The 12,096-nt window shown below is 35.5% G+C and overlaps 1 protein-coding gene across 3 annotated transcripts in view; it reads left to right on the top strand.

Annotated features, from left to right (window-relative positions):
* The window catches only part of HMCN1 (hemicentin 1), a 467,939-nt gene that overhangs the window by 234,583 nt on the left and 221,260 nt on the right, over positions 1–12,096 (top strand). For all 3 annotated transcript variants that reach the window (XM_087858481.1, XM_045811326.2, XM_087858478.1), the window contains exons 16-20: positions 2,591–2,785; positions 5,571–5,666; positions 6,892–7,019; positions 8,592–8,736; positions 11,872–11,984. In XM_087858481.1, the coding sequence (XP_087714607.1) occupies positions 2,591–2,785; positions 5,571–5,666; positions 6,892–7,019; positions 8,592–8,736; positions 11,872–11,984 (677 nt within the window). The remainder of the gene's footprint in view (positions 1–2,590; positions 2,786–5,570; positions 5,667–6,891; positions 7,020–8,591; positions 8,737–11,871; positions 11,985–12,096) is intronic.

The raw sequence follows: 12,096 nt of genomic DNA on the forward strand, positions 1-12,096 counted from the left end.
TTGTGTCAGTAAGCTCGGGTTCCTCCCAAATATTTGGTCAATCCCGGGCTTCTGCATATCTTTTTGTTCTTCTCGAATTTATTTTCTGCCCTATTTTCACGCTGTACCTAATACATCCTGAGATTTTTATACTTAATGTCTATTTTTCAGAAAAGCACCTGGCTCTGGAATAAATGATAACTATCACTGTAGAGAAAAGTAGTCCTTTACACCTAAGATAGGCAAACAATGAGCTGCTTTATAAATTATTTTCTAAATACACTTATTTTGCCTATTATTTTTATAAGCCAAATTCCCATAGGTGGATTAAGAGAAATCTAAACACAGCCACACTACTTCTTTTTAAAAACATGTTACTCAATTGTGGGTTTAACTTAATTTTATCTTATTTAGGTTCAGTAAACAAACAATAGGGCTTCTGAAATTGCCATGTTTTTTCAAAAAGTGCAAGTTCAAATGTATGGGTTGTTATCATCATCATACACTTACACACATATGCAAATACACACACTAGATTGTTGTGGAAGTGTTTTAATATTGATTCAATCATTCACAGATATCTAGCAGCCTTGAATAATGCACAAAGTACTATGTTAGTTGCTATAAAAGATAAAATATGGTTGCAAACATGAACTCTCTAGGGAAAATCAAACAGTCTAATAAAAGGCAGGATGTAGCCATTGCCATGAGTGATACAGAGTGAGTTCAGAGGGAAGAAATCATGTCTTCTGAGAGGATGAGAGATGGCATTGAGGAAGGACCTTTTGAAGTGGATTAAAGAGTTGTCAATATTTCAATAGCCAGAGATCAACAGCCAACATTGCATTTGAAAGGGATGGCAGTAACACCGTGGTACTGATATGAAAATGGTCAATCCTTGTTTGGAGAAGAGTGAAGAGTTCAGATTGTCCAGAGAATAAGATTTCTGTAGGGGAATAATGGGAGATGAGGCTGCAAAGTTAGAGGATGTCTTTTAGCCCAGGCTAATAAAGCGCTAAGGCTGCTCGGGAGACAACTGTACATGCGAGTCCCAGAATTCCCAATGAGAAGGAAAGAAGTGATCTCCGCACCCATTTTTATTAGCCTGCTAAACAACTTGACTTTGAGCAGTTGTAAGAACCTATAGAAAAGGGGAAACTCATAAAATGACAAAGAATTATTACCAGGATCAATCTAGTGTTCAATCCTACCTCCACACATCAATTCCATGTGACACATAGCAAAATTAACTATCTTGTCTCAGTTTCTTCATCTGTAAAATTGGAGTAATAATAGTCTTACCCCATGGGGATATTGTGAAGATTAAATGAGAAAATTAATGGAAAGCACTTAACAACAGTCCTTGGTTTTGTAAGTGATAGTTGAATTTCTAAGCAATATTTAACTTTGAGATTATGAAGGAGCCCTCTCTTGGCTCCTCTTAGAATCCTACATGAGCAGAAGCACCTGGGTTGCTCAGTTTGTTAAGAGACCACCTCTTGATTTTGGCTCAGGTCATGATCTCGGGGTTGTGAAATCGAGCCCCACACTCAGCCTGAGTCTTCTTGTCCCTCTCCCTCTGCTCCTCCCCTGACCCCCACTCCCACAGATGCTCTGTCTCTCTTTCTCTCTCAAATAAATTAATTAAATAAAAAAAAAGAATCCTACATGAACAGGTTTCATGAATTACCTCCAATAGCATCCTATATATTTCTCTTTGTATACTATCTCATAAATTATTACCTGTAAGTTCTAGGGGATAGACATATTGGCAGCCTCATCTATTTGGGCTTGCTGGCAGCTTTCTCCTATATTCCCTTCCTGTGTTTTCCAAGTTGTGCCAATGACACATTTCTGATTCTACCTCATGGCTTCTGTTTACTTAAATTATGTGGATAACTATAGCCTTTGATCTATAATTTTATAATTTCTGAAACAGATTTTAACTCTAAGATATTAAGCTCTCATTCTTTATCAGAAACTATATTCTGTTACTTAATTTTATTATTGATTCTCAAATTCCTTTAACTCAAAAATGTATAAAAAAAGTGAAAGGTATTGAGAAGCAAGAATGTGATCTAGAACAAGGATATAATTTAGGATTAAATACTGTTAGCTGGTTATACAGTGATCGACTAAAGGATGAGTTCAGTTTAAATTAAGTTCTTAAAAATTTTGACCAAAAGGAGTTAAGTTTTGGAAAGCATAAAAAGTGTTTCATTACAAGGCAAATTTATTTATAAGAAAGTTCAAAGATTTGAGCAGTATGACAAACTAAAATTGAAAGCAAATTTCTAAAATGAAAGATTCTCTTATTTAAAGTAATCTTGATTTAAATTCCCACTCTTAAATTCCATACCTTTCATCATTTATCACTTTAAGGAAGTAGTTGAACTTCTTTGTGCCTCTATTCATTTATAAAGCAAAAAAGAAATATCTGCTATTTCAGTGGCAGCCAGGGATACTTAAAGGGTAAACTTACAATATTATGTGAACAATACCTTGATTCAGATTCAATCTGTTGACGGTTTAACAATGAAGTTTACACTTAATGTGCCTATGCACTATCCCAATGACCTTTTTTTGTTTGTTTGCTTTAAATATCTTCCAGCACCTCCAGTTTTCATACAAGAACCTGCTGATGTGTCTGTGGAAATTGGCTCAAATGTGACATTACCTTGCTATGTCCAGGGTTATCCAGAACCAAAGATTAAATGGCAGAGATCAGACAACATGCCGATCTTCTCAAGACCCTTTTCAGTGAGTTCCATCAGCCAACTAAGAACAGGAGCTCTCTTTATTTCAAGTAGGTTAAAGGAAATATATTTTATACAAGTATGTACATATATATTATACATTCATGTTCTATACATAGGGATTAATCTGTTTAAAATAGTGAATTGATCTTGCCAACACATTTTGTTGCATTTCCCTTTAAAAGAGTATTGAATTCTTATATTTTGGCATTGTCATGAATAAGTTATATTTTATTCAAATGTATGTCATATCATAAAGGCTTATGAAGCAATGTGACTTCTTCATATCTCACCGTTCCTTATTGCAAATAGAGTCACCTGGGCCTTTAGGTGGATAAGTGATCACATTTCATTGAGTCTTGTACCAACTGCTGTATAGAAAGGTAAAATATTACTAGTAGTTAGTCAAGTTTAATGAATTTTTTTGGACCAACAACACATAACCATGTGCATAGGGACTCTATACCCTATGCAAACTCCTTGATTAAAAGTAATATCTACCTGGAGCAAAGATTAGAAAAAAAGCCAAACACCCCAGCATCCAAAAATTTTGCCTGTAAGCTATAAAGTATTCAGATATTTGTAAACACTTTGTACTTTTTAAAATAATGTTTAGAATGTTTGAGTAGTGGCTCAAAGGATAGAAGGATAAAATCATTTAGCCGATTAACTGGTTTTTAAAGAGTAATTGCATCTTTTGGGTTATTTTGTAGCAAGTCTCCAATAAGTGATTTCCATGTTTATTAAATATTAAATGTCCATTAGCCACTTAAACTTCCAAATACAAATTAAACTAATTGTAAGTGCTTAAGTATTCAGCTCTGGGCCAGTCTCTGTGGTGAAGACAGAAGTCATACGTGGGGTCCCTCACTCAGGCATTTTACAACCCATCCTCTGAGGGAATGGCCACAAAAGTACCTACTGGGTCAGATTGTGCAGGGCCTGAAATGTGCAGGTAAAGAAATGCTTTTGATGAGGTAGAAAATAACCCTCCAAAGGGCGCCTGGGTGGCACAGCAGTTGAGCGTCTGCCTTCAGCTCAGGGCGTGATCCCGGCGTTCTGGGATCGAGCCCCACATCAGGCTCCTCCACTGTGAGCCTGCTTCTTCCTCTCCCACTCCCCCTGCTTGTGTTCCCTCTCTCGCTGGCTGTCTCTATCTCTGTCGAATAAATAAATAAAATCTTAAAAAAAAAAAAAAAGAAAAGAACCCTCCAAGCTTCACTGTGGGAAAAGACAAATGAAAGTATTTCAGAACAACCTCTCTGCAAGATGGGAGAGGTGAGACGGAAAATAGGGAGGCTCACAGAGTGATGCAGGTGGGGTGATAGGAGTGATGAGAAAAGCCCAACAGGAAACAAATTGAACTTGAAACAAATCAGTTAGAGAAGATGTAAAAAGGGAAGAATAAAAGAGGGTGATGTATTGACAAGTGGTTGCTCGAGTGTCTGAATTAAACTATGTAGAAGGAAAGTAATGATTAGAAACAGTTCTCCGTTGTTTTATGTATGTCTACACAAATTAGTCCAAGAGTTGATAATATGAAAAATTGGATAGAAACAGTGTGTGCTTTATTAACGAGATGATTTGCTGAATTTTCCTTTGCAAGTGAATGTTTGCTGTTGTTGAGAGTGGACACTGCCTGAGTTTACCAGGTGCAGTCCTGTAGTTATATGCAAAAGGTTCACAGAGGAGTAGAAGCTTTGTTACTGCTCTTTATCTGAGAGATGCTTCTGTTTAAAATGGAAAGCTACCTTTTTCTGTCAAATCTTATCAGTATATTACACTGTGCTTATTTAGTTAAGATATTTGCAAAGATTACAGTCATTTACCTATTTAAAATCTTCTGTTGCCTCCCCTGTTGCTCCCAAGACAAACCACACTCTTTACAAGGACCCAAACTATATCTTTAGCTTGTCTCCTGACTGTATTTGCACAACCTTTAACCTAGTAGTCTTCATCCTGATCCTCCTTAATTAAAAATATTTTGTAATATTCTTTTTACTATCCTGAAACAAAGTCTATGTGTTTGATCTACCTACATAGTAAAAACTATTTTAATACCTAAAATGTAATACAAAGGAAAATAAAATGATTTTTATTGAAGCAATGGGTATTTCAATAGGTAAATACCCTGGCAATGTCTACATCATGTACATTCATGTGTATGTACATCACCATGGATTTGACAGTTCAAATGTAGACTGATAAATATAATTATCATATATTTATAAACAAAGTTATCAAATCTATGAATTTCCAGTGGGATCTTCAAAAGTCTTATTGGACTTGGGATAATTGTTCATGAATCTTCCCCCTGCATGGCCTCCCCAGTTTTTGCCCACTAAGTGCCAGTATACTCCCCCAGTCATTGGGCCAACTAAAAAAAAAAAATTCCTCTTGCAAACCTTCAAAATGCCCCCAGGGTGGTGCTGCAGCATACATTGGTGGTAGAACTTTCCATTCTTTGAACAGACCTTGATTTTTCAAGTTATGCTTTTGTCTTTGCAGCCCATTGGTCTTGGACTGCCCTTTCCCTATTCTACCTGCTACTTAAGGTACAGCTTAAATATCCTACCTCCTCTGCGATTCCTCCCCTAACATGCCATCAGTCTCTTATGTCTCTGTGTTCCCACAGCTCATTGTTTGAAACGTGTATTAGAGCATTTATCACACTGTGGTATGATTGTTGGTTTTATGTATGTCTCTTCCCCTAGAATGGGAACTACCAGAAGACAGTACCCACACATTTTCCACCCACAAATCTCAGCACTGTACCTGGCACATACTTATGCTTCATAGATGGTGTTGAATGAGTAAATGATCTCTTCTTTTTAGATTTATGGGCAAATGATAAAGGAACCTATATTTGTGAAGCTGAAAACCAGTTTGGAAAGATCCAGTCCCAGACAACAATAACAGTGACAGGACTTGGTAAGATCAATTAGGTGCTTAGATATCATGCTCTTCCAAGTCATCAGACTTCTTTTACTACATCATCTCTTGCCTTTGCCACTTTTAACAACAACAACAAAAAAAAAACAGGTAAATATTTGACTACTAAATGAGACTTCCACCCCCCACCCTATTTCATATTTCATGGGATATTAGAACTGGAAATAACCTTACAGATCATCTGCTCTAAGTTCCTTATCTTCCATTTGAAGAAATAAAGGTCAACTTGAATAAACTAATTTAAGTCTAAATATAAATACATACATACACACATTAGAGTCATGACATTCTTTTCTGGTACCCTTTTTTACACTTGCCATTTTAAGTCCACATGAAATTGTTTTTGGATGCAATATGAAGTAAGGAGACAATATCATTTATTTCCAAGTGGTAGGACATTTGTTTCAATATCTTTTATTGAATATTCTCTTCCCACTGATTAAAATACCCATTTTGTCACATGCTAAATTTAAATTCCTGTCTATTCCTTGGAATTATATTTATGCACTAGTACTACATTATCTGAATTATTATGGCATTTAATGTGATTTTTCGATCTGTCAGTGCCTGTTTCTCATTAATATATACTTACAAAATTTTCTTTCTATATTTCCCTTTATTCATCTACATATATTTAAATTTTTCAAATAGAATATCTAGTGATTTTGTTTTGATTTGTGTTAAATTTATTAATTAATTCCTAGAAAAGAACATCTTTCCATCTAAGAGAATCCACCTCATTTTATTTGCTTGAGCTGTTATGACAGCTCCTAATTGATCTTATCCCTTCTGGTTTTTCCCTTCTCCAATAAGTCTTAGTCATAGTTTTCAGATTAATATTTCCCGGGAGAATGGTTCTGATGATCCCACTTTTTAAATTTATAAGTGCTCTTAGTCTCTTCCCATTTGTCCATTACATACATTGCACATTTTGTGGCTTGGTATTTCTGGCCTTCCATGCCATAGACAAATTCTTTTATACTTTCTCTACTTCCATGCTATTATTTGCCCTCTTGCCATCCCCTCTGCTTAGAAGGGTCTTTTATTTCTGTCTTCCAATTCAATCCCATTTACATTTAAAAATCTTGTTCTTGAAAATTCGGTTTTTTCAAGAGCATAATTAATAGTCATCTTGGCCTATAAGGATGTTTGTCTTCCTTTTGGCTAAGATAGAGTTGATAATACCCGTTTCTTTCTGACTTAGTTGCTCCACTCATTGGAATTAGCCCTTCAGTGACCAGTGTCATTGAAGGACAACAGCTTACTTTGCCTTGTGCTCTGTTGGCTGGAAATCCCATTCCCGAACGTCGGTGGATTAAGAATTCAGCCATGGTAAGAACATTTTAAATCCATGCATTCACATTTCTAATTTTCTTGCATAAGAGGCAATTTATTCCAACCATTGAAATTTCAATTTAATAAATGTACAAAAATACATTCAATTTAACAAATATACAAAAATATAAAAGAAAAACTTTTTTTCACTATTAACATGTTTATGCAGTTTACATAATTTCAGAATTAATAAGATGGAGAAATAGCCAATGGTGTGATTTTTATAGTTTTGCATTATTCCATGCAACTAATAAACTCTTCAGAATATGTAAAAACTGAAGCAAATTGAAAATTATTTTTATAGCATTTAAATATTTTTATATCCTCTTTGTAGGATGTAATAAATATTAATATTTTCATAAAATTCTTCCATTTATTAATCTTATTATTAATTTCAAACATTATATCTTTTATCATGAACTATTTGAAAATGTGGATCTATTTTGTGTCATTGTTTTTCAACGTATAACTTCAGATTATGAAAGGATGTGAAAAAATTTTCACAGTTCTATGGAATTTTTTGCAAACATGCTATCTCTGGCAATAAATTTTCATCTAGTTAAGAACATTTTTCCTTCCATTTTCCAGGGTAGTTAGACTCGCTCTCTTTTTGAAGTGCCAATTAGAAGTGAATTGATTCCATGGAATAAGATGTAAAATTGTTCATATTTGGGTAAAATCCTGAGGAAAATTACTAGACCTCACTTAGTAATTAAATGCCCTTATAACAAAGGATGCTACTGTTTGAGCACTAAGGTATCCTGTGATTGAACAAAATGCATAAATGGCACAGTTAGAGTGATCATTTTTTTTTTAAGATTTTAATTATTTATGTGACAGAGAAAGATAGCAAGAGAGGGAACACAAGCAAGGGGAGTGGAAGAGGGAGAAGCAGGCCTCCCGCCAAGCAGGGAGCCTGATGCAGGGCTCAATCCCAGGACCCTGGGATCATGACCTGAGCCGAAGGCAGACGCTTAACAGCTGAGCCACCCAGGTGGCCCTAGAGTGATCATTTTTAACAGAAAATGTTGCCAGCCTTCTCTGATACAGTTCTTATGTCATATATATCCTCTAATATTTGGATCTTTCACTGAAAAGGGTGAGTGTTGAGATGAATCACATTCTCTCAACTTGAATGACTGCCTGTTGCAAAAATAAAAATATCAACTAGCTTGCAAGTGGTAGTCTTCTTGAAAAATAAGTAGTTGTCTTCTTGAAAAATAACAGATTAGTAAAAAGTAAAAATGGCTAGTGGAATTTGGGTCCTGAGTGATAACAAAAATCACAGAGACATGAAATTTCATGTCAAGTGATGTCTCTATGTCGTTCCTTTTTCCAGCATGTGCATAACTCCAACAGATGTTAGTAGGTATAATTTTTGGTAGTATATCAAGATGACACATAATTGATTCTACTCTTGGTAACATTTTATGCTCATCATTTTTCCCTTAAGGGTGTTAAAATATTCTGTTATAAGACATTTAATAACCTAGTTGGAAAAAAAACAAATCTGGTTTTGACTTTGGGAACATTACCTTTTAAATTAAATATGACTTTTTTTTCTTCAAGTTGGTCCAAAATCCTTACATCACTGTACGCAGTGATGGGAGTCTCCATATTGAAAGAGTTCGCCTTCAGGATGGAGGCAAATATACTTGTGTGGCCAGTAATGTTGCTGGAACCGTTAACAAAACTACCACTGTGGACGTGCATGGTAAGAGACACACCCTTGTAATTCTTTCCAAACCATGTTCAAAGCTAGGTTTATGTCTCTAAATCAAATAACTCTGTCTTCTAGCTGTAAGAAGTAGATTTTTTTTCCTAATTGTTATTCTTAACAAAAAGCCTTATTTCTTGAACACTATTTACATTGTTAAGGCTGTTTCCAGAATTCCCTTTCCTACATACACAAAAAGGCTTTATTGGGAGTCACTAGCTGAGTCTGGCCAAGGGCTTTTGTAAGTGGTTTCTTAATTGATAAGAGTGAACTCAGTTCTCAAAGAGTTATGTTTAAAAATACATTTTAATTTCAGGCAAGCTGAACTTATTATTCCATCCAAATTGCCTTTTCTTTTTGGATTGTGCAACAAGCATGTCCTTACTAATAACCCCTTTGTCTGTTAGCTAGAAATGACCTAAACTTTTCTAAAGGCCACCTCATGTGCTCCAAACAATCTTTTTGCATGTTAGATAACTTAAAAGGTCACAAATAAGAAAATCCAAAGCTATCTTTTTCCTTTCGTGACTAATAGTCATGAACTTTTTACATCTCAATAAATAAGTGACAACTTCATAGTTTAAGAAATTGTCGTAAGTTTTTTTTTGTATGTTTTCTTTAAAGACTTTGCAACATTGCTTTAAGTGTGGTATTAAAAAACAGTTCCGTGTACAGAGATGAAAGTAACACAGAACATTTGTTTTTAGTAAATTCATCCTTTTTTTAGGACATGAGCTGGAGAATCTGGTAATTTCCACATTTTGCTTGGTCTATTGAAATTGTCAGTGGATGCAGACCGTCTTCTTTTTTTCATGTCTGTGTCTCATTGTAAATAGCCTTTTCTGCCTCTCTCAGTCTTACACCAGCCCCCACCAACATCGCATGAGATATTCTTGAAGAAATACTATTTTAAAGAAATATTAAAGTAACACTAAATTATGGTCTAAAAGAGTAAATGCATAATGCCAGATTGAACAGAATTGTGTTTAACTATTTTTAGAAAAAAATCAGCCCATAGATTTCCTGGAGGGTGCTTATGGACTGGCTTCAGAATCTGGTATAAAAATATAGTCATGTCACCTCCATAGAATATTGTGTTGAGAAGGATCCTGAGGCAAATTTTTACTTGAGTGAAAGAGTGATATGATTAGCTGGGATGTCTGCCACATCAGAGGAGTGAGGATGAACCAGTGATGTGGTTTATCATGATGCACTAAATGTTGACATTTAAAAGCTAAAAAGATCATTTCACATCTTTTCATCCATCTTAATCTAAAATGAGTAACTGGGGGCGCCTGGGTGGCACAGTGGTTAAGTGTCTGCCTTCGGCTCAGGGCGTGATCCCCGCGTTGTGGGATCGAGCCCCACATCAGGCTCCTGCGCTATGAGCCTGCTTCTTCCTCTCCCACTCCCCCTGCTTGGGTTCCCTCTCTCACTGGCTGTCTCTATCTCTGTCGAATAAATAAATAAAATCTTTAAAAAAAAAAATAAAATAAAATGAGTAACTGATCTAGTTACTAAGGTTAAAAAAAATCAACCTATACACTTGACAGGAACGAAACCGAGCAACCATTTTCACTGACAGATTAGTTTTTGAGTTGGATGTGACGCAGCATTGCAGGTTTCCTGTACCTCCATATGCATGCTAATTAACACTGCCATTCCTTCATTACTCTGCCTTGTCACTTTTAAGAAGACTCATTAAAAACTCTCAGTGACCAGTTCTTAAAAGGATGAATTAATGCATGCAAATACAAATGTAAATTAACATGGCAAACCACTCACTGGTCATCTTGATTTATGTAGGTGAACAATCTGGAAAGAAACAGTTCTTTCTCAGACAGATGTCATCAAATTTGAAAATGCCTAAATTTGCCACTTTCCCTAATAGCTGTCAAACTCAATATGCATTCAAGAAAATGGCTTATTCCATGTAGCCGCAAAATTACAGTAGAGTTGAGAGTTGACTCTTCCATGATGATTCTGGAAATTAGAGAGTAGCCTGACGTAGAGAGTCAATGCAATTGACTGGGATTTTTTTGCCAATATTTTTTTTTTAAAGAAGAAATTATCTAAAGAATAAGCACAGCCTTGGGAAAATAACAGTGTGTAGCGAAGCTAAGCCTTCCAGAGAGGTTTATGCACGAAGGTCTCTGGTATCTCTTGTTCTGGCAAACTTCTCCTCCAGGTAGCTGTGATAATTCTTGAGAAATTTAACTCAAAGGCAAGACACAGTGAGTGCATGAGCACTAGGGAGCAGTTCCAGTCTCATCTTCCCAGGGGAAGGAGAAGAATCGCCCGGTATATATCGGGCTTGTATTGTGTTCCTTGCACTATATTAAGAACTTTCATGTGTGGGAACTTCACTGATCAAATTCATTATTTTGAGAACTTTGAGTATTGATACTTTTTCGTATGCTAGTTGCCTGTGATTAATTGAGATATACACAGAACGGAATCATTAACACACTTCCTTTTCCTTTTGCTTCTGCTCATATAATGTTAATTCTTCAGTTGCTTTCTAAAATCAAAAGGTATGTTATTCTTCTTAGTAAAAACTACTGACTTAGAATCCAGTATTTTAGTCTTTTAAACGTAAACGCCTAAGGCCTTGCAAGTTTTATTGTTGAATTTCTTTTAAGAAAACATATCCTTCTTTCTAGGTTAAATTTAGTAGCTTGTTAAGTAGTTCTTGTGAATACACAGATATTAAATGTGTAGTGATTAACATACCATTTCTCTGGCAGTGGGCTTACGTCAGCTTACTGCAGCTTAATGGGTAATGGACAATGATGAAAGGTATGGTTAAATGTGAAACTGTTAGGATGTAATTCTGCCTCGAGTTTCCAGGAAAACATGGATTTTATTTGGTCTTATTTTTGTTAAGAAAGTTAACTTGCTATGCATGATTTACTACTTGACTTTAAGTTTTTATTAAATTCTTCGGATGACAGTTACTGTATTTACTTTGTTACCCTTCCTTACAAGTTACCCTACATTTCTATCAGAAAAATGTTGTCTTAGCTAGTTTTTACAAATATGCAGTCTATCCTAAAAACATACAACTTTAAATATATGAAGCTAAATGGAAGAACCAATGCTCTGATACTGAATATTGCTTCCTTTTTTCAGTTCTGCCAACCATTCAGCATGGGCAGCAGGTACTCAGCACAATTGAAGGCATTCCAGTAACACTACCATGCAAAGCAAGTGGAATTCCCAAGCCATCTGTCATCTGGTCCAAGGTAAATGACCTACCTCGTGCTGTTTGTTAATGTTAAGTGTTATCACAACCATGTTTGACTATTTTGCATCATACGTGGAACTTGTGACTGTACCGTAGAATTTTATGAAAAG

Source organism: Ursus americanus, chromosome 2 (assembly GCF_024610735.1).
Source record: "Ursus americanus isolate L20-20 chromosome 2, mUrsAme1.1.p, whole genome shotgun sequence".
NCBI lineage: Eukaryota > Metazoa > Chordata > Mammalia > Carnivora > Ursidae > Ursus > Ursus americanus.